This window comes from Phascolarctos cinereus, unplaced genomic scaffold (assembly GCF_003287225.1).
Source record: "Phascolarctos cinereus isolate Bilbo 61053 unplaced genomic scaffold, phaCin_HiC Scaffold_4;HRSCAF=312, whole genome shotgun sequence".
Lineage (NCBI taxonomy): Eukaryota > Metazoa > Chordata > Mammalia > Diprotodontia > Phascolarctidae > Phascolarctos > Phascolarctos cinereus.
Window position 1 is genome coordinate 476,888,615 of NW_027555847.1, and position 24,050 is coordinate 476,912,664.

General features: G+C 34.9%; 1 protein-coding gene across 2 annotated transcripts in view; it reads left to right on the top strand.

Moving 5' to 3' along the window:
- Positions 1-21,330, top strand: part of PLAG1 (PLAG1 zinc finger) — a 71,346-nt gene extending 50,016 nt beyond the window's left edge. For both annotated transcript variants that reach the window (XM_021005944.2, XM_021005943.2), the window contains 3 exons: positions 11,646-11,744; positions 14,300-14,658; positions 15,198-21,330. In XM_021005944.2, the coding sequence (XP_020861603.1) occupies positions 14,417-14,658; positions 15,198-16,461 (1,506 nt within the window). In that variant the 5' untranslated portion in view covers positions 11,646-11,744; positions 14,300-14,416 and the 3' untranslated portion in view covers positions 16,462-21,330. The remainder of the gene's footprint in view (positions 1-11,645; positions 11,745-14,299; positions 14,659-15,197) is intronic.
- Positions 21,331-24,050: the final 2,720 nt, after the last annotated feature.

Here is a 24,050-nt window from a genome sequence, read left to right on the forward strand (position 1 = left end):
CACTCTTTTCTACCTTGCAACTGGTAATTTTATTGACTCTCTACACTACCACTACAAGCTCCACCACGCCAGTGCTCCTCCTTGCCCCAGGATTGCCACCTAGAAATGTGACCCAGTTCTAAGCACAGGCAAAGTAAGAGAATCCTGCCCCAGGACCAGCAAAAGATCTCTGCAATCCCCTTCTCATCAGCCACTCAATTCCCCCTCAGTCTGTGGGCTGGAAGCTCTGGAAGCAACCGCCACTCTTTGGCTGCAGCTGGAGCTAGGGCTGGGACCACACTTCTCTCTCACCACAGTCACAGACTTTTCCTACTGACCTTCTAAGTTGTCTTTGGTATTTGTGGGTTGAAAAGTCTGGAAACAGCCATAGCTGCCTGTGATTCAGTCTTCTGAGGCCTGTTTTGCCTGCATGCCTGCACATTCCTCTCCCAGCCAGTCACTATAGACTTTTCCAATCCACCGTCCAGGTTGTCTTGAGCTGGAAATTTTTTTTTATTGTCTTTTTGTGGGTTCTGCTGCTTTAGAATTTGTTTAGAGCCATTTTTTACAGGTATTTGGAAGGGTTTGGGGGAGAACTCAAGCAAATCACTGCTTTTACTCAGCCATCTTGGTTCCACTCCCCCCTCCCCTTATATCTTGATAAGGACTAAACTTGTGATTTCACTACTATAAAAAATGCCCTGGTGAAGAAATTCCTTCTCTGTTACTTACAGTCCTAAGAGTTGCTTAGAGCACCAAGAGGTTAAATGATTTGCACAGGGTCACAAAGTCTGTGTTAAGAGAGACAACTTGAATCTGGGCCTTCTTGTCTAGAAGGCTGGCTCTCTATTCCCTGTACTACATTGCCTTTCATACATACTCTTTCCAAAAAGCCATTCCTATTCTTGCTTTTCAACCCTTTTCTCATACTATTTCCTTTACCTGAATATTCTGTAACCTTCTCCCTACATAGATCCTATACAGTCTTCAAGAGCAGAGTCTATGTATTAGAAGAAGCATTTCACTTAAAATCAAAAGAATAGAGTTTGGGTCTCCACTCTACCAACCACTTAATCTTTGGCAAGTAATGTAAGTTATCTGAGCCTAAATTTCTTTCATTTGTAAAATGGAAATAAAAAAGCTTTATAGCTCACCTTTTTTTCCTTGTTGAAGCCTTCTCTGATCCTTCTAGTCTATAGTGATTTCTCCTTTTAAAAAAAATTCTGTAATACTTCTCCTTTGTATCTTTTTGTTGTTGTTTGCAGAGACCTGTGATTTCATCAGTGAAGGAAATTCCCTCCACATGTATAATCTACTTTAATTTATAGTTGTCTGGGGCATAGCAAGATTAAATGACTTTCCGATGATCATATAGGTAGTATGTGTCAGAGACCAAACATGACCCCAGGTTTTCCTGACTCCAAAATTAGTTTCCCATCCCCTATATATTGTATTGCTTCTCCATTCATTGGACTATTTAGAACATACATTGCTTCCTTGTGTTCTCTTTTGTCTTCTTATTTTGCTATTAATCTCGTTTTAATTCAATTTAACATCTCATTTACATTCACATTGTATTTTGCATCTTCTACAGCAGCTAGCATGCTGCCATGTATATAGTAGGTAGGAATTAATAATATTTGTTGAATTAGTGATTTTTCAGTGAACTACTTAAGTAGGGATCAGGTAAAAGAGGTGATAGTATATAGACTTTGGGATTGCAAATAGTTTGCCTTTTGGTATTCCTTTATCTCCTTGGCAGTATCCATAATTTAATTCTTGAGTATCTTTATGGATAGAGTCAAGTTGAAGTGTGTCCAAATTGTTGAATGATCCAAATTGCATTTTATGCTTTTCTGATATCTTATTTCACCATAGATCTGGGTTTGGACAGTTAGGAGAACCCAAGCCTTTAAATTTTTCTTCCTCCCTGAAACTTATTCCTTATTATGAATATACAGTTGTTGTTTCTAACAGGCTGCTAGGAGTGTATAAAGTACTGAGCCTGGAGTCAAGAAAACCTAAGTTCAAATGTAGCTTCAGACACTTACCTAACTCTGTGACCCTGGGCAAGTTACATAATCTCTGTCTTCCTCAGTTTCTTTGGTTGTAAAATTGGGGTAATAAAAGCACCAACCTCCCAGCATCTTGTGAGGATAAATGAGATACTTGTAAAGTGCTAAACCCTTAGCAGGTGCTTGATAAATGCTTGTTACCTTCCCTTCAAGCTGATAGGAAAATACCATTCTAATAGGACTTTAATCTCTCAGCCATTAAAAAAAAACCCAATGACTACCTCTTCCATAACAAATATATATAGTTAAATAAAACAAAATGACATGATCATGTCTGGCACCCTATGCCATGTTGTGTACCTAGAGTCTACCACCTCTCTTGCCAAGAGTAGGGAGATTTACTAAATTATTTGTCCTCTTAAGTTACATGTAGTCACCGAATTAATTAGGACTCTGATATCTTTTAGGGGTTTTTTTCTTTACATTATTGTGGTAAATGTGAATATTGTTTTCCTGGTTCCATTTAATTCCCTCATCACCTGTTTATGTTTTCACAGGTTTCTCTGAATACTTCACATTCTTCATTTCTCATGATACAATAATATTCCATCATTCAGTCATTTCTTAAAATGAGAAAAATAGCTAAGTTTGGTGCTATTCTCCAGATTGCTTGCAAAGTAAATAAGACAGAATGCTGGAATTGGGAGGTGGGGTATGGACAGGAATAATTAACTAGCATCCATTAGGATTTAAGAAGCAAACTGTATCAAAGATAAGCCAAACTTTCCATAATGTTAATCACAATATTAGCGGTACAAAACCAAAAGAAATCACTAAAATTTATTTTCTAAAAAATAAAATATGGGGTCCAAAGCTGAAACTGCCTTACTTGGGAAGTAACTGGCATGATCGCCATGATTTCAGAATGTTTGCTTTAGTGGTGAAGTAGAATGAATGCTATGAGAGGAGTCTCTGTATCTAGTGTCTGGGAATTTGTTTCTTTGTAGGGGTGGGTTGTGAGGAAAGAGGAGAGACATGGGAGAAGTAGGGTTGATGTAGAGGCTGGACCTGGGTGCTTAGGAAGGGAGCCAACCAGGGAAACTGTTGATTATATTGCATCTGAAAATTACTAGTGACAAGGAATATATCTCTAATAGGAATGATGGAACTACTTGTTTTCCCTTAGAGTACGAAGGGTGGGTGAGGTTCTAGATCCCAGAGCTGTAATTGAAAAGTATTCTACATCAAGCAGTTCCCAGAGTTAATCTTCATAGAAACCGCTGCCATGTAGTTCAGCTTTTTTCCCCTGGAGAAACAGGAGAGGCTTTTTTTTTTGGGGGGGGGAGCAAATTGTCCGTTCTGACCCAGGTTATCTTAACAAGACTAAATTTGATTAACATTTAGAGTTGGCCACACAAAGAAGTGTAGTATAATTATAGAGACAATGAGATCTCTGAATTTGGAATCAGAAGAAACTGGGATTCTAATCTTGCTTTTAACATTGACCAGCTTCATAACTTTCTGAAAATCCCTTAACTTCTCTGAGGTAAGCTTTTAGGCTCCTTATCTGCAAGATGAATTTTGATCTGCATCCCTGACAAAAATCACGAATCTACCTTGCTTCCCATTACCTGGAACTGCATCTCCAGACCAGACCATCCAGTCAAATAAACAATATTTATTAAGTGACTGTTATGTGCCACACATGGTGCTAAGTGCTGGATATATAAGAAAGACAGAACACAGTTCCCACTCTCAAGGAGTTTACAGTCTAATGGAAGAGACAGCAAACAATTATGTCTAAACAAGATAGATACAGGATAAATTGGAGGTAATCTCAGAGGGAAGGCACTAACATTAGGGAGGACTGGGAAAGTCGTCTTGCAGAAGATGAGAATTTAGCTGAGACTTAAGGAAACTAGAAAAGCCTTGAGACAAAATGAGGAGGGAGAGAGTTCCAGGTATAAGGGATAGCCAGTGAAAATGCACATTCAGATGAAAGTGTCTTATTCTGGGGGGGGGAAAAAGGAGGCTCGAATCATGGATGGGAGAGTATATGGAGGGGAGTAAGTTGTTTTGGGGGGGTTTTTTGTCTAGGTGATGGAGTTAAGTGACTTGCCTAGGGACACACAGCTAGTAAGTGTTATGTGTCTGAAGCCAGACTTGAACTCAGGTCCTCCTGAATACAGGGCTGGCGGTCTATCCACTGAGCTGCCCTAGGGGAGTAAGTTGTAAGAAGACTGGAAAGATAGCAAGGGACCTGGTTATGATGGACTTTAAAAGCCAGAGGATTATGTATTTGATCCTCAGGGTTTATTGAATGGAGGGTGGGAGGAATGACAAGTGGGCTTTAGGAAGATCAGTTTGACAGCTATGTAGAGTATGAAAACAATCATTTATTAAGGCAGTATGAGGAAGACTCATCTTCTTGAGTTCAAATCCAGCCTCAGACACACTTACTAGCTATGTGACTCTGGGCAAGTCACTTAACCCTCTTTGCTTTAGTTCCTCATCCATAAAATGAGCTGGAGAAGAAAATGGCAAACTACTCCAGCATCTTTGCCAAGAAAACCCCAAATGGGATCATGAAGAGTTGGACACAACTGAAATGACCAAACAGCAACGAAGTATTAAGCATTTACTGTCTGCCAGGAAATGTCCAAGTGTAGGACTGGAGTGGGGAGAAACTTGATACAGGTCTGCAGTTCATTGAAATGAGTGATGGCAAGATCAAAGGTTTGACTATCTCTGTATGTAGCTCAAGTGGAGCAGAGGGAGATCAGAGGAAGTAAGGAGCTGGGAGATTAGGGTATTTGAGAGAATATCAGTATTTATGATGAAGTCCCCTAGTATGAAGTCAGGAGTTGGGGAGGAGATAAAGGCTAAGACCGGAACTGAATTCACTGAAGAAAATTATAGATGGACAGATAGTTGATAGATAACAGCCACTAGAATCTTGATTGGGTGATAAATCTGATTTGAATGAACCTCAAAGGAGGAGAGATTACTGAGCAATGGTGGAACAGGGAGAGCCTGGAAGTGGCAAGGGGTATCCCATTTCCCCTACCATGAGTTAATCTGGTAGTATGAGTGAAATGTTGGACAAAGAGGCTGTGTCCTGAGGAAGAAACCAGAACTTGGTGAGTGCAAAGATGAAAAACATCCTTGAGTGCTTCTTGACTCTAAACTCATCCTCCTAAAAGCTTGCAGCCTTCCTGTCCAAGGACTTTCTGTGACAGACAGGAATATTTACCACTTCTACCACTATGATAACAAGAAAAACATCTTCTTTCTCTGGGAATTGAACCCAAGCCAAGACAGCAAGAGTACCAAATCCTAACCTCTGGACAACCAAGGAATTCAGCCCACCACTATGACATGTTGAAATTCAGAATTGGTATATTGGATTAGTATATTCTTAACTCCATGAGATTCTTCCTAAAAAATTTAGGACAACAACTATATCCTGATTTAAGGCATCCCAATTTTTCTACTTAGCCACCAGCTAAAACAAATGGGGGAGTAGGGAATGCAATTAAGATACAATTTAGCCAATCCATCTCATAAGATCATGAAATCATAGAGGTTGAAGTTTTCAGAGGCTATCTAGTTTTATAGATGAGGAATTTGAGACCCATATAAGAAGTAGGCTTTGAATCCAAAGTCTTCTGATTAAAGGGAATGCTCAGTCCAACACATCAAAATGTTTTACCATTAGGATTTGTTAAATTCTTGAGATATTTCTATACAGTATCTAACAGAAAATATCAAGTAGCAAGACCCAAATAGATTAAATCCAATTATAAGGAATTTCAAGACAATTGTTAACTCTTATCTTGTGGAATTTTCTGGTATTGCTCAAGATAAATGAAAAATATCTTCCAGTCAACAAGTATTCATTAAATTCTTACCACATAAAAGACACTGCATAATTCTTTTGCCATGTCACCTGTTTTGCTATTTTTGTAAATAAACAGTTGGAGTACACGATTTGTTTACAAAAACTGAGACTTTTCTTTCAAAGAAAAAAAATGTTTATGTTAAATGTTGCTGCTGCCATAACTAGTCAGTCTCTGCTTTCTTCCCCCTCACCCCTTTTGTAATTGCTGTGTTGTACATGGCAAGTCAGCGCAGCATAGTGGGAGAACAAAGTCGAGAAGACCTTGGTCACATAATCTCTAAGACTTCATTATAGAAGAGCTCCCGTTCTTCTTTGGACAAAGGAGTTTTCATACCTGGAATGAAAAAGCTATAGATCCAGAACAAAAAAAAAGAATGCTATACCTGAAGGAAAAAAGTAGGGGTGCTTTTCTTCCTTTATGGCAGGTAATTTCATATAAGTAAGGAAAGGCCGGTACAACCAGGAGATCATTCTTTATAAGTCAAGTATTCATAGATGTAAATCCCATTGTAACAAGAGCAATAAAGTGATATCTATTGGAATAAATTTAAAAAAAAACCTTCAAGCCTTCAGAGTCAGGTAAAGTTCAAAGAGGTTACAGCATTTATATAGTCATCCAATAAATCACCAATGAAACCAAAAAATGGGATCTTGGCCTCCTGAACTTTGTCATAAGTACTACATTTACTAAATCACATTGTTTCTATGGGTTACGTTGATTCCAACTTCTAAATGTAAACGAATACTCTAGTATGGCTATTTTCCATTATGGATATTTAAGATAGTTGGATGCTTTTTATAGGCTTTTGTAATTTTTAGATAAGCATGTATTTCTTTTTCCCATCTCTTCTCAGTAACTTTATAGGGTTAGGGAAATAATTGAGAAGTAAAAATAGTTTTTATACTGAACAATATTTTATTTATATTCTACATATAGTTATATTTTTAAACCAAGCTTTAAGCAGGTAGGCATTTTAAAACTCAAAGCTTAGAAAAATTCAGTGTTACTTGGGGTCAGGAAGCAACAGGGTTCCCCACTATGAACCCAACCTTGGTGTGGAGAGACAGGGGATGTGGAGAAGAATTCCTAAACAGGAAGACCTCAATATCAGAGTGATTATCTTAATAGTTTTTAACTGTTACTCACAGTTAGGAAATGTGCTGGTAATCCAATTTAGATTTCTCCTAAAAAGAAAAAAAAATTGAGGGGTATTGAGATTTTTTTTGAAACTGAAAATACATTTCATTTAAAAAAAAAAACTTGTTAGTGTGCTGTAGCTTTACCATAATCTGTTGTATCTGCAAGCTGAATAGTTTCTTCCATACCCTTCAAATCTGTATGCTGCCTGTTAATAAACATGCAAATTGAAGTGTACTACAAGCCCGGTAAGTTTTCTCTTCCAATCCATCTTGTTTACATTACATTACTTAGGTATAGGGAAGATTTTATGTTGGTATACACAGTTAAAATGTCTCAAATGAATGCTTTTTTCTTAATTAAATGTTTTTATTAAGGTATTTTTTGTGATTGATATGATTATGAGACTTAAACTGAGATTGGCAATAGTGCTGTATTAGAAAGGTGCATTTTACTTTGTTAAACTTTTAAGGAACTGTGGATACAGGTAAGTCTCGTTGGAATTTATGAATCAGTTATTGAACCTTAGAACTGGGAAATTAAAAAAATAACTGAATTATATCATACATTCTTTTTTTTCATGTAAGAGGAATACTTGTAAATCCTATATGTGATACATTACTTATCGTCAAATTTGCTGTTCAGAATGCAGTTTTTAAAAATCTCTAAAATAAAGATTCTGTATATTGTGCGTATATGGAGATTTCCCCCAATTTTCATAATTGCATATGACTAACTTCCATTATTAACTTGTACAGTGGAAATGAGCCTGTATTTTGGTGCCTGCAAACATTGGAAGCATATTCTGAAGTGTTGGCTCCTCATAGTAGCAATTTGAAATGGTATGGCACATACACTTTCACTATTGCAATCGTTTGCTTTTTTTTTTAAATGAAAACAAAGAACCTTTCATCAGTTTTTTAAAAAAACAGTGAACTTTGATAAATGGAGGAAAATTGGTAGAGGTTATGGTCCAATTCTCTGGGGAAGCTAGATTGTGCAGTGGATAGAATGCTGGGCCTGGAGTCATTCATTTTTCTGAGTTAAAATCGAGCTTCAAACACTTACTAACTGTGTGACTCTAGGCAAGTCACTTAACCTTGTGTGCCTCAATTTCTTCATCTGTAAAATGAGCTGGAAAGGGAAATAGCAAACCACTCCACTATTTTTGCCAAGGAAACCCCAAATGTGGTCACAAAGAATTGGCCGCGACTGAAAATGACTGAACAACAGTGGTCCAATTCTCTGAATGGTATTTCTATGTAGAAATTCTACAAAAGAATCCCACAAAACAGAGTACAGAGATTCCACCTTAAAATTGTAATTCATTGTATATAAACACAATCCACACTTTTCATATTTATAATATTAGGATAAAGAATTAGGTGTAACTACTTTTCTTGTTTCCCCTAGTTGACTATGTAATTTTATTCCCTACAAGGCAATTAGTAACTCAAAAATAGACTTTAATGTTTAGAATGAATGTCATAATTCTTACATTATCTTTTCTGTTCACTGCAGTTTAGGACATAAACTTTTTAGTAGAATTGTATTCTCCTGACTTTAATAAAAGCTAAATAGGGCTTTAAAACATTATTATGCGAGGTTTGAGGCATATAGATAAGTTAAGAGACAGCATGGTAGAATGGAGAGAAAAGGACTCTGAGCCAGGAAGACCTGAGTTCAGGTCCCACATCTGCCCCATACTGGCCATGTCATCCTGCTGGACAAGTTTCTTAATTTCTCAGTGTTCCCAGGCAACTCTCTAAGACTGTAATTTGCCAAGAAAGTGGTGAATGTGAGCTCCTTGAAGATAGGAACAGATGGTATTTTTGCCTTCATCTTTATCCTCAGTGCTCTGCATAGTGCCTGGCACATAGTAAGCATGTAATAAGTGTTTCTTAACTGACTGACCTGTGTTGGTAGAAAAAGTTCTTTTCAGGTCTAGTCCCTCTGCTAGATAAATATTTAGTCTAATAATAGCTCACATTCATATATACTTTAACTTATAAAGTACTTTACCATTGGAAAATAGCTAATGTATATTTGATATTAGTAGTTTCATATATACTTTAAATATCACTTGAATTGAAAGAATTTTATAAATTGAGGAGGGACACAATCTCACAGCCAGAGTGCTACCTTCTATATAAAACTTTTCCCGATCCCCCCCCCCCAGTTATTAGTACTCCTTTTTGAAGCTTATTTTCTCTATCCTTTTGTATTTATTTGCTTGTGTATGTAGTATGCCCCCCCTCCCAGTGGAATGTAAGCTCCTTTAGGGCAAAGACTGTTTCATTTTTTTCTGTGGCTAGCATTGTGCCTGGCACATAATCAGAATTGCATAGGTGTTCTTTAGATTGAATTAATCTTTTTTATCATTGACTTTGATTACAGATTTCATAATCTTCCTAATTTTACCAGCTGATAAATGTAGACTTAAAATTCTAAATATGCCAATATATTTTTGATACTCCTGTTTAAAGGAAGATTTGAATATCCTAAATTCTTTGTTGATGCTACCTGCCAACTCAAAGGGAGAGGAAAAGGGACTTGGCAACTATTTTAGCCTTGCAAATAAATTCACAAAGTTTACTGGCCCATAAAATTTTCTGTTACTCTAACCTCTTCACTGAAGCTATATAAGTTACATAATAAACATTTGTTTTATGTACATACTCATCTGCTAAAAACTCACTATTTGTCCTGGGCAAGTAAGTATTTGCAAGGTTGAATTTAATCATCCTAAAAGTTTGATTTGCAATAATCTGGTACCTTATTTATGCATGCTCTTTGCTTTGCAAAAGAATGCAGACTTATTTCTTTAACTTTTAAAAGTTTTTTAATTAGGCTGAACTTTCCATTTGAAGTTTGTTATATCTATTTCTTTTTTCTAATGTGTTCTTAGTAATGCCTTTTATACAATGCTTTAATAATGTCTTTTTGTTAAATAATATTGCCTTATAGATTTTAGAATTAGGAATTGTATGGAAATTTGGGGGGAGGTATTTTGGATTGTTTAGCAGTTTAACTGAAGGATTTTTGTTCTTGGTCATCAATAAATTCTTCTTACCTTATAGCTTGTTATCATTTAATTTATATTGACCTTATTTTTTTTCAAATATTGATGTCTGAATAGTATGTGTCAAACATTCACTGCTTGCTTACCTGTGCCTATGCCACATGCTGCATCAGATTTTCTAAATGTTTTTTTCTATTCCTATCATATCTTGTAAATAATTTTACTAACAAATTTATTTTTTTTTTACATTTGTTTTCCAAGCTTGTTTTTAGTCTATTGAAATGCATATTGCATTAATAGATTGTTTGGGGGCTACTATAAGATTGCTTTACAATCATGTTCTATAAAAATTTAAATTATGATTTGGTTTTTTTTTCACATTTAACCAATATGTTTAACTTAGTAAAATAATAGATCCAAGGAACATATGATTGTTCCTATCTATTTTTAAATATAAACACTATTCTGAGAAATCAAGAGGGAGGTAGTAGATATTAAGAAACTAATGCTGAGAGAATTTGACATTCTCACAGTTGGATTTAGTTTGAATTTCCTTACTTTCAGTTCATTGCTTTTATAAGCGTAGTAGATTGAGAACTAGAAGGAACTACAGAGGTTATCATTTTATAGAAATAGAAACAGATGACCAGAGAGATGACATGGCTTGTCCAATGTCACATAGATAATAGTAGAGATAGGATTTGAATCCAGCTTCTATGGCTCCAGATCCACTATTTTCTACTCTGTTAGCTCTTCAACCAGTAGGCTAATGTTTTTTAAAGTACAATCCTCTTGAGTTTTTGGCATTCTCCGGCCACTAAATTTTTCATTCCAGCCATTAGTCCATTGCTTAAACAGTTCTGAAAATTTCTTCTGAACAGATTTTTTTTTCTATACCATTTTTTGTTGATTCTATAGAATATTGCTTAAGAACAGTGTAGTGTAATGGATAAAGACCTGGCTTCAGAACCAGGAAGACCAGATTTCAAGATTTACTTGCCTTTGACACATAACATCTGTGTGTTATTTTGTCTGGGCAAAGGGGTCTGGGCAACTCAGAGATTATAAACTTCAGAGAAGGTGATCTTCATTAGTCAAGAGAATATTTTTATCCAAGGAGTTCTATATAATAGCTAGATCACAGCTCCAGTTCTTCTCCCTTTAGAGGATTAATTAACTTTAAAATACTAGGAAATCCACTAGTAGTAATTATTCTGAATCTGGGCAAGATTAATATTCATTCTTGAGTTACAAGTTATTTTTCAATTTAGTTTAAAACTATTTCTTAATAGTATTTTTAGTAGATGGGCTAAGTTTAACTTTTTAAAAGAAACAACATTTAAGAATAGGAAATTTTATTTAAATAGCATTATGCATTAACAATTATTAAAATGATTCCTCTTGTTCTTTTCTCATTTTGTCATAAATTAGAACCTTTAAGAGTATATCCACTTATATTAGTGCATGAATAATCGATAGTGTATGAAATCTAAGCATGTGCTTATTACTAAATCACATTTTCCTTACTTTTTATTCATAAAAATGCTGGTTCCATTAGTGTATAGTCCATTCTCTTTTTTTATTTTGTAGATCAGCCAAAATGGGAAGTACTGGATTCTGCTCTCCTCCAAGAAGAGTCAGTGGGACTGGTTAAGATCAGTATCTGAGGATTTTGCCAGCAATCATCAGGTGTGCATTGAGCAAAACCATTGTAATTCTCTTTTATGTATGTATCTAAGATGTAGCTTAATGTCATCAGCTTAATGTATGTATTTATTGTTTAATATATGCAGTTATTATTAGATGTTGAACCATATGTTTATCCTACAGTTATGAAAGCACCAAAAAAATTATACTTTGAATTTTGGTATTCTGTTAAGTACAGATAGGTGTTATTATTCATAAAATATTTTCAGCTGGTCTTAGAAAACTGTAATATTTGAGCATCGGTGTTGAAATCATTCTTCATTGCTCAGTATGTACATCCAGGAGTAAAATTTCTAACTCTTTTAAGGAATAACACTTAAAACCAAAAGGTGAACCATTGTCTAAAAGCATCAAGTATATATTTGTACATGTTTCCTCAATTGCACCTTTAATTTTTCTTCAGTGCATTTCACTAACTTAAAATTCGTTCTAATTAGTCCAAACCAAAATTTTATTTGTTATGGTTAGGTCACATAATATGGCAAATATAGCCAATTTCTAAAAAAACCTTTGACTATTATATGTAGCAGCTTAGGGAAATGGCATGTATCATGAGTTGTTTTCTTTTAAGTAGAAAAAAAATTAGTGCCATTTGTTTTATAGGTACCCAAAAATATTATGTTATTGATAGGAAATAGATAATCAGACTAATATGTCCTTGGGATTCTGACTTGGCAGAAATACTTGGCAACATTCTACAAAGGTATAACTATCTGGTGCAGCTAATTAAAGTTATTCGTTTAGGAATTCCTGAGGAATACATAGGAACTCGAATAGAGAAGATTAAAGAAAAGAATTTTTGAAGATCCTTAAGGCTAAGAAAATCTTGAAAAAGAACATAAATATAGCATGTCAATAATTAGCAATGTCAGTAGCAATGATTCCTATATATGCATACTCAAGGAAAGATGCTACAAAGCACTGTCTCAATTATCTGGATACTAATGAGTTATTCAATTTAAATTTTTGGTGTACATTTATGTGATACGCTTGGATGAATTGCTTGGTGTCCTACCTTTTTATTTGTGTTTTCACAATCTAGATGTTAAAATACAGTAAGGCCAGTCCACTATGATGTCATTTTTACTGCTCAGAGCTCTATGTTCTCTGGATCCATTTGTGTCCTGAGAAAACAACATGACTACAGATTGGGCCTCAGTTTCCTTAACTGTAAAATGAGGGCATTAGATTAGATGTCCTCTGAAGTCCTTTTGAACTATATATCTGTGAGCCAAGTAATTCCAGTAGATAATTTGTAAGCAAGAATTTTATCCCATAACAACAGTGTCATAAAGGATTTTTTTTTCTGTTTAATACCTTGAAAAAAGCAAATTGAATCCAAAATCGGCAACAATACATGCATTCATCTGTGTTCAGTTTTTTACTTCAGAAATTGGCCTTTTTTAATAGAGATACCAGGTTAAGTTATTTCTGTATGTACTCTAATGAATTGAAGAAACATTGTCTTTTGAACACTGTAGGACAACAATTCATCATTACATATTTACCAAGTACTTGATATTGGCAAGCTGTTCACTTTTTCAGAATTAGTTTTTCCAAGCTGTGTATTACTTTATCTAACATTTAAGAATTTCTTGAAGATGGATGTTTATGAAGCTCTTTTAAGATCTGGTGTTTTTTTTTTAAACCACATACTTTACAATGCATTATATACATCTTCCCAGTATAGGTTATAAATTCAGTTACTCTGACCCACAGACATTTTTGCCAGCTTGAATCACCTCATATAGTGAGTAGTTCAGTTTTACTGTTTTTTAGGTGTTCTTGCGCAGACATTGTGCCCCAAGCAAGGTCTTTGATCCTTCCAAAATAATGACAAGGAGCCATGATCCTGACCTAATTTAAATTTCACGAGATTTTACCATTTCAAGATGCAGACTTGTTACGAAGATAAGACATTTCCAGTCTTGAACTCAGAAAGCCTATTGGGTGTGATAATACTGGTAAGAGGAGTAAATTGTTCATTTTGGGGGAGTACATTAACTCTTTCAGGCCTTCAGTGTCCTTTAAGTAAATAGCCTCTTCCAGTGTGCCAAATGATACATGAGAGTTTTTACCTAGCCTTTACCTATTTTCTTATCATACAGTAGTCTTGAAATAGTATTAAGTAGCACTGAGGGAAATGCAGGCATGAAATTTTTTATTGAAATATTTGTTTTTATTCAGATATATGTACTCCTAATCCCTTGTTAAAAAAAATGAAGCTGACATAATACAGCTCTTCATATTAATTTTGTGTGGATATCTCCTATGATTTCCCTGAAACACTATTATTATCCCAGAAGTAAAGTTCATTAGGCAGAGTTTCAAGGTACATGTGGAACTGTTCATCCTGAGCAATGCATTTATATATACTTTTAAAAATATGAAGAAATCTACAGATATTACATTAGACCAGCTGAATCCAGTTTTATGGGTTTTTTTTAATTCAGAAGCATCACATAGCAAGTAAACTTTTTTTAAAAAAATAAATTAAGTTTAGTTACAAACTAGTTGTTTCTTATTTTTTTTTCCAGTCCCCTTTTGCTTTCTTTTACGACCACATGAAACTTGAGAAGCCATCTAAAGCTAAATCATTTAGTGGAGTTGGGCAGTTCCCAAGTGTCCAACAAGAAGGCCTGGTTTAGGCTGCGATGGCCACTGTCATTCCTGGTGATTTGTCAGAAGTAAGAGATACCCAGAAAGTCCCTTCAGGGAAACGTAAGCGTGGTGAAACCAAACCAAGAAAAAACTTTCCTTGCCAACTGTGTGACAAGGCCTTTAACAGTGTTGAGAAATTAAAGGTTCATTCATACTCTCACACAGGAGAGAGGCCCTACAAGTGCACGCAACAAGACTGCACCAAGGCCTTTGTTTCTAAGTACAAATTACTAAGGTATTAAACTCTCTTTATCTTTCAGATTATATTTTCTATTATGTTGGCCATTTTAGGCCCTTGTAAAAGTATTTATTTGTGTACACATTCTTCAGCTGATTTGCAGAGAGGAAATGTTAAGTAAATTAGATTTTGGATTGTTTTTAGAGTTCCAAATTGCATTACTTTATATGTTAATGTCTTTGGGTTTTTTTAATAAAAAGCTTAATAAGAATAGAATTTCCATTTGTACAAGGAATTGCTACAAGAAAAGTGTATGGACTGAGAATTTTTGGTTATGGACATTTACGTGAGTATGTTCAGTCTTACCTATTTGCCCTTGTTATGCTGGCTAAAAGCCAGCAAAAACTAAAATGACAACTTAAATGACTCAAATTTTGCTATAACTTAGGCATGTTCAGTTATCCTTATAGTATTGTAAGCTAAAAAGGTTCTGTTGGGAAGAAACTTTAGCATAGGATTTTAGCTTCCTTTTTAAAAGTGAGCACATGTAATTTTTGATCAAAATAATTACTTACAGAATATATCTGTGTTTAAAGGCATATGGCTACTCATTCTCCTGAGAAAACCCACAAGTGTAATTATTGTGAGAAAATGTTTCACCGAAAAGATCATCTAAAGAATCACCTACATACACACAACCCCAACAAAGAGGCGTTTAAGTGTGAAGAATGTGGCAAGAACTATAATACCAAGCTTGGGTTTAAACGTCACTTGGCCTTGCACGCTGCAACAAGTGGTGACCTAACCTGTAAGGTATGTTTGCAGACTTTTGAAAGCACAGGGGTGCTTTTGGAGCACCTCAAAACTCACGCAGGCAAGTCTTCTGGTGGGGTAAAAGAAAAAAAGCACCAGTGTGAACACTGTGATCGACGTTTCTATACCCGCAAAGACGTCCGTAGACATATGGTCGTGCACACTGGAAGAAAGGACTTCCTTTGTCAGTACTGTGCACAAAGATTTGGACGGAAAGATCATTTAACTCGTCATATGAAAAAGAGTCATAATCAAGAACTTTTGAAGGTCAAAACAGAACCAATGGACCTTCTAGATCCCTTTACCTGCAACGTTTCTGTGCCTATAAAAGACGAGCTGCTTCCAGTGATGTCTTTACCTTCCAGTGAACTAACGTCAAAGCCATTTACAAACACTTTGCAGTTAAACCTTTATAATACACAAATTCAATCCATGCAGAGTTCTGGACCAGCACACCAAATGGTCACCACATCATTACCTTTGGGAATGACATGCCCAATTGATATGGAATCAGTTCACCCTTCCCACCATCTGTCTTTGAAATATCCACTCAGTTCTACCTCATATGCAATTTCTATGCCTGAAAAAGAACAGCCATTAAAAGGGGAAATTGAGAGTTACTTAATGGAGTTACAAAGTGGTATGCCTTCCTCATCCCAGGATTCTCAAGCATCTTCATCTAAACTAGGCTTGGAGCCTCAAGTAGGACCCCTAGATGATGGATCTGGGGAACTGTCCTTATCCAAAAGTTCCATTTCCATTAGTGAACCTCTAAACCCATCATCTTTGGATTTTTCCCAGTTGTTCAATTTCATACCTGTAAATGGCCCACCCTATAACCCTTCTGTTTCGGTGGGGAATCTTGGACTGAGCTATTCCCAAGAGGAGACACATTCTTCTTTGGCTCAGCTTCCACCACAGACCCAGGATCCTCAAGATCCTGCAAACAGTATAGGCCTTGGTTCTCTGCACTCCCTGTCAGCAGCCTTCACAAGCAGTCTAAGCACAACCACCACCCTACCACGCTTTCACCAAGCTTTCCAATAGGACACAGAAAGCTGTCTTACTAAAAAAATTATTTGTAGAAATGCCTTAGGTGACCATTTTTAATGTAGTGCCTACATTAAGACATTATAAAATCTCTGCTTACTTTGTATAATACCAATTTCATTAAGCCAGTAAGAAATTGAAACTAACTTTTTTAATGAGCTCTGAAACCATTTGTGTTCAATTATGTTTACCTTGGTTAAGTCTCAAAGTGTTTTGTCGTCTTTTCACTGCCAATTGATGTGCTTTACAAAATAATTAATATAGGAAAGCCATTACTGTTAAACTTCAGTATATCCCCTGTTGAAAATTTTCAGACATTAATCCTTTCATTTTTATACAATAATAATGGCTCTACCCATTAATGTTTGGCTCAGTAAAAAAGACTTGCAACTAAATGTTAATTTACAAAATTTTGAGAGATACCTTGGAGACTTCCTAAATTGTTAAGTAGTTTTGATTTGATGCATAATTTAAATGCTTCTTATGAATTAAGAATCCAAATTTTTGTGGCAAAAAAATGTTTTTATTTGCTATCACAATTTCAGGTCAGTATGTTTTGAAGACTTGCTATTGTCTGGCTAAAATATTTGTGGTCTTTATTTAAAAACATTAATAATATTTTAAAACAGCCACTTAAACACAAAGCAACAGTATTCTCAAGAAATAATGCTCTTCTAGTCAATAAATATTTTCATTCTGACATGAAATAATACTGTTTCATGGCACTGGTAGGAAGAATGTAATGATTGACCTTAAAAAAAAGTATTCAGTAACAAATTAGTACCACGAATTATTCTGTCATTTTTCAACTTTCAGCTTAATTCTAAACTTGCTCTCTCTCATCTTAGTGATATTAAAATTAAGGTATATTGGAGTCTTCAGAGTCTATTCAAATCCGTAGACCTCATCAATCTTTTCCACCTTTCACAGCCAAAGTGTGGGTCAGGTCCAGCCAGAAACTTTACATTGATTGTCAATTAGCCAACAATCAGAGAGCCAGTGTAGATTTTCAAATGTCAGGTATGTTTGTAGTAGAGTGGATCTTCTCAGCTTGTATGGTTTGATTCTCCTGAGCAAGAAGATATTAATCACACCTGCTTAACCCTGGGAACTTGGTTAGGGACAATTTCCCCTGTTGCCAAGGTTTAAAACAGGACTCTTAGGAGTAAAGTAAAAGCATATTGCTTACACCACTTTTTACTTAATATGCTCTAATTCTTCCCCAGTCTTAAGAGCCCAAAGCAAAAAACAACAACAAATCTCAAACCTCCCACCCCCTCCCCAATCCCACGATAAAAGCGTATTTTCTACGTAGTGCTCATTTTTTTCTTGCCCTTTTCTTAGTAAGGAATTTGAAGTTAAGGTCATGGCAAGTACTTTGAGGCATTATACAAAGTTTTAAATGGCTAAACATATATACAGTAAAACCCCACTTTTACACTTCTCCAGAAAATGAGGTGGGGGAGAATACTACAAATAGGCAGAAAGTGACAAGACAAATTAAAGTTGAACAAACCGAATCCTAGTTAATATAGTATCAGTAACCATGGAATATTTTGCAATTACCAAGTCAAGTGCCTTGCCACCTTATAAGTGCTTAATAACTATATTAGTTGAATTAGATGGTCTTTACTCGTTCGGAGTAAATACCTTCTCAAAGGATAAAATGGTAAAGCTCTTTCCTCACTGTCAGCTGGAAATCACCCAGGAGACTATTTCTATAGGTAGCCTTATAAGTTTTATGGGATTGTGAGAGGAACTGTAGATCTCTTTTAAAAAAAAAAAAAAGAAAGAAAAAAATCGTGCCAAGCACTCAGCAGAATAGCACATGCTAGAACCTCAATTTTACAGGAGTAGTTTTACTCAAATGATGGGGATATTTCCCCAAGAATTTCTGAGAAATTTGTGCAAATTACTGAATCTAATGCAGTAGTAACATAGAATATTTAAAAAGTTGGGGCAGGGAGAAGAGAGGTGTAAATTGTGAGGAAATGTAAATTGTAATAATGTAAATAGGGGGTTTCACTGTATATATAGACTTCACAAAAACAAAATTGTTCCCATTTAAGGAGCTATGGCTCCTAATATTTTATCCTGCTCCTGTTTTTGTTTATCCTGGGAGCAATATACAGGTGTAGTTTTTTTATACTTATATTTAAATTTTATTACTAAAAATAACTTTTTTATTAAAAAAAAATTTCTTCCAAAGGCATTAAAATGAGATGTGTTAATAAGGAAAAACCTGTTTTGACATTCTCAAACTGTCGCTAAGCATTTGGTTTAGGTGACTGTTTGCTCTGAAAGTGGACGCTTAGCTCTGCTTCCCGACTGCTTCCTTTAGTTTCTATGAAACAGATTGCTAATCTTAAACTGTAGTTGAATGATTCGTGCTCAATATTGCTTTTCTCACCATGTTAAGAAGAAAAAAAAGTGGTGATAGAGCACAAATAAATAGAAAATATATATTTTTAAATAGCAACTATAAATTAAATAGCAAATGTGGAATCACTGCTTTATTCTAGCATTTGTTTTTAAACAGTAGGAGTGGATTAATGAATTGAGACATTGGCCTTTGTGGGCTGTATTTTTTTTTCCCTAATGTAAAGGGAGTACCAGGATTAATTGACTATAGACTTCTTTGGAGGTGGGGTATGGCAGTATGTTGATATTAACCCTAATTCTCCCCATATTTTGAAGACCTGTAATTCAAATACATGGAAGAACATCTATTAGGGCACCAGTATTAAGCTAGCATACTCTTAATATTCAGGTACTCACCAGTTTTGCCTATTGCAATCCCATAGGCTTGGAAATTATACTTCAAAATAGGAGAGAATCTAGCCTAATTAATTTAAAATTGGCTATAATAGTCGTTAACCGGTTTTGGAAGAGCAACTATGAAAATGCATGTTAGTTTATTTGAACTGCACAGCATTCTGACCAGGATATGACACAGGATTGGCTCTTACGTTCTGTCAGAAGATACTGTCATCTGTTGATGTTTGTTGCAGTTAGACTTGATTAACAGTAACATTGCCAATGCTGTTTTCATCTTCCATTAATCAGAATCATTATTATTAATATTTCTAGTAGTGCCTTAGCTTGGTTTTTAAAAAGGGGTAGAGGTGGTGATGGAAATTAATAAAAATATTTCGCTTGGAAGTTTGGACCCTCAGACAATATATTGAACCTCATTCAGTTAGAACTTCCATTTGTGACTGCACTTTTTGTCACTGAACACGGAAGTATTGCCTGTATGGAAGCAGATTGATACTGTAAGCAATATTAGTATATTATGAGTATTATATTTTTTATCTATTGGCCACTATTAAAATTTCCATTTTGAAGCCCTAATACCAAGTTCAGATTTTAAAATCGTAATATTTTCTATGTCCTGGCTGATCGTGCACCACTCTTTGTGCAACTCTTTAATTTCAAGTAGTGTTTCTTTCAAAACTATATATTTTTGTCTACTTGTTGCTTGTGCTTTATTATTAGTAAAATTGTGGAATATAGTGATATATTGTGTTAATTTGGACAGTAGCGGTTTTTAAAAACCATATACTGACTGAAACATGAGCCAGAGCTGAGTGCTTTATTTTAAGCTAATAATGAATGTTAAAGAGTACATATTTTCAGGATCATTTGTCTAGTGAAGCAATACTTGTATTATAGGCCAATATTTTAAAAAATAAAGCTTGGTCAACCTCTATGTTACACATATTACAAGATATAGCACTTTCAAAAAGAAAACCTAAACCTTTTAAGAAATTGTCTTATAGGTTATGCTTTTTTATTATAAAATCTTTTATTATTTGTTTCAAGTGCCATTAGATTACATATATGTAGGCCTTTCATATATTGCTTTGTGTACAAAAATGGTAGACTTAATTTTAAACAGGTACATTTTACAGTGTTTTCTTATCAATTTGCTATATTGCACAGAATCCAGTGTGTTTTTTCATGAGGTTTTACAATTTTTAAAACTAGATTTACATGTTTCAAAACACACTGTCTTCCCCGGGTACATTAAAACATATATACACCCATGCCCCAAGCCATTAAAGTTTTTTTTCTAGCCTACTGAAAACCATATGATGTAGTGACTTTGGAGGAGATCTTTTAAACAATTATATTAAATATTCATAATTAGCTATGATAGATTATTATGAATCTATGATAAGTAGATGCCTATATTAACTTTGTTTTTTTCTCATACTCTGTTTCAGCAGCCATCTCTCTACACATTCTACTCCACAGAGAATCTGTTGATTTTTATTTACCTATATAGACTTACATAACATTATGTAGGTTTATCCTGAAGATCCTCAACCCATATACAGCAAGACAGAATAAAACCAACATAGTTAAAGATGTATTTAAATGATTCTTAAGGCCCTTATACAATAAGGTTGTCAATGCTCTATGGTTGGAAGGCAGTGTCTTTTGATAACAGTTATCTAGCCCTAGAAATGACACAGAACTATTGCTAATCATATATAAACACTTTGCAGTATAAGCTTCAGTGGTACAGTTGAACCAGAATGAATGTTTATCTTCTCAGAAACACTCCTGCAATATTGTTCTATTGGATCATGCTGCTAATGTAACTTGGGAAACAACTCCTCATGGTGCTACAAACCTTCCTGTCTCATTCAGATGTATTTTTACCCATAGAAAAAGGACTATATTAGACCTATAGGTGTATGATATATTTTTATACTGTGACTTAATTTGTCATTAACGAACTTTTACAACACCACAATGTATTCATATGCACTTGCAAAAGGAAAATCTTGGACATGCAGACCTTACCAGAACAAGCCCAACTTTTGTTCATAAAATGACTGTTAGTTAAAATGAATATTGGGCTTTTTATATATATATATATATATATATATAGTGTGTGGAGTGAAGAACATACTGTATGTTACTAGAAGCCCTTTGACTTTAAAAGAAACTGGGAAACCATTAGGAAATGGATGATGTCGTACCTGAACATGAGTTGAATTGCTTATAATGTATTGAGGTAGTTTAAAAAAAAAAGTGTTTGGACTTGAACGCTAAAATATTCTAATGATAAAGTTTTGAGTCAAAATAGAAAAAAAACAAAAACCTGCATTCCAGACTGAATTTGTATATGTCTCCTGCATTTAAAATTGCTATCCTGTGATATGGGAAATCAAATTGCTTATCATGTATATGTACTTAAAATGTATTCACAAACTACTGTTGTATTTGTATAAAATATAGACAAAGATTGCATATATATTTTTGTGTATAAGCTCTGTGAAATAGCAATCACATTATGAAGCTGCAGCAGTACTTCATTTTAAACATTCACATCCAAAGAAACAGACTATTTATTTTTCAGATATCCTGATATAAAATATAACTTGCTGCTATTAAACAATAGTGCTGCAGCTTCTCATGGCCTACAGTGTTATGTTTGCTGTACAAAAACAAAAAAAATATGTGAACACCACAAAATATATGAATAAAAATACAGAATGGTTTTAGTTAATGTAGAACCTCTGCCTGAAATCTTAATAGATCATGGTTTTGTTTGGTATCATGAAACAGATGATTGGTATTTTTTTCCCTATTAAATTGGATACTTTTTTCACTTATTTGGAATAAGATTCTAATATTTAGTACCAGGATAGTATTTTGTGGGTGGAAAGGGAAACCTAGCTTATTTTTCATTTATACTTTATAATTTTAAAAGGAAAGCTGAAAAATATAAGTAAAATGAAGCTTCTATACAGAAGCAGTGTGGAATAATAATAAAAAGAAGTACAGAACTTGGCATCAGAAAACTTAAGTTTTAAGCCCAGCTCTTAAATTTACTTTCTGTGGGCAAGGCACTACTACTTACATTATCTATATCTACCTTTAGGTTTGTTGTGAGGAAAAGACAGTTGACAAACCATAAAGCCCTATATAAATATGAAGTGTTAATGTTGTCAGATACCCCTAGTTGAGTCTGAACTTTAAAGCACAAAATTGATATTATTTCTTGCTCATTTGAAGTAGATATTTTATAGCAATTAATATTGAGTTTACATTTGCCAAATATGAATATATGTACCTTTCCCCTGCCCTCCTGCATTTCATTTACTGCTTTCACAAAAAACTCAGGCTCAAGGCATAGAGAAAATCAGTAACTAATTTCAGGATTTTTTTTTTCCATACTTGTATCACTGCATCTTCATCTCTTTAAGTAGGATATGAACTCCTATTTTTTCATCCACCTGCATTTTCTAAAATTTCTATTTTCAGTGGGAGGAAAAGTTTTTAATTGCCAAGGAAGCAAATTTGACTACCTCAAAAAAAAGAACTATGACTGGATTGGATGTTCTTTCATTTCTATTAATCGCTTTATAAAGTGAAGTTTTTAGAAAGTAAATAACCACATTCTGGTTTATCTTTATTAACATCTCAGTAGTTACAATTGGAATAATAGTGTTCTGGTTACGTGAGTACTCTCCTTAATGGAGGGGTTTTACCTCTTATTTCAGAGGTGTTCTATTTTCTGTGTATTGAAAGTTCCCCACCACCATCCCTTTGATTTGTTTACATTTTAATTTCCATAAGTCCTCTTTGCTCTGTAAAGTGAGAGAGAAGACCTAAACAGTTTGAAGGAAAATCACCTGATGACAGATTCAGTTCTATGGATCTTGAAGTTATGGCTAATGTAGCAAAGGTTCTGTTGAGAACTGTGAGATAATTTAAGAGGAAGAGCACCACTCGGGAGTCAAAAGGATTTGGGTCCAAATCCTGCCATGAACTCTACCTGTGTAATCTTGGACATGTCCCTCTACATCCATGGGCCCCAGTTTTCCTGCTCTGTAAGATAGTAGGGAAGAGGGAGTGGCCTTGGTCTCTGAGAAAATTTCCAGCTCTAGATCATGATTCTGTGGACTTTCCCAGGCCTCTGGATAATCATGACATGCTTCTCTTCACAGTTTTCAAAGCATTTTCATGAATATTGTCTTATTTTTGCCTCACTCATTTTGTGAGGTAGGAAGGGCAAGAATTGTTCTAATTTTGTAATGAGGAAACAGCCTCAGTGACATGAAATAATCTGACCAAGATTTCACAGCCAATAAGTGTCAAAGACAGATCTATAACCATGGGTCTTGGGACTCTTAGGTCAGTGTTCCCATGAAGATTTCCCATGGGAATGACTTAATACTAACCAGTCCACAGTTCCCATGCTATACTGGTAAAAGTAGAAGTAGCATGATAACAAAGATCTAATCACCTGGGGATGACAGTAACCAACAGCTTCGGTGTTTTTCCTGGGAGTTTGAAGAGAAAGAGGATGGGAATGAGTGTGTGATGGTAGAAGAAGGAAAGCATGTCCTGTTATGAGGTACTTGTGTGAAAGGCATTTAAGACAGGAGACTGAAGAAGAATCTTTTTAATAGGATGTCTTCAGGACTGGAGACTGTAACTGGCAAATTGCTACTCAAAAGTTTATTTAATTGAAAGAGCAATTGATACAGGCCAATGTGTTCAAGATGTACTGGAGGGCCTTTTGCATCTTAGTTTCTCTGTATTAGTGGGCTATTAACCTACCT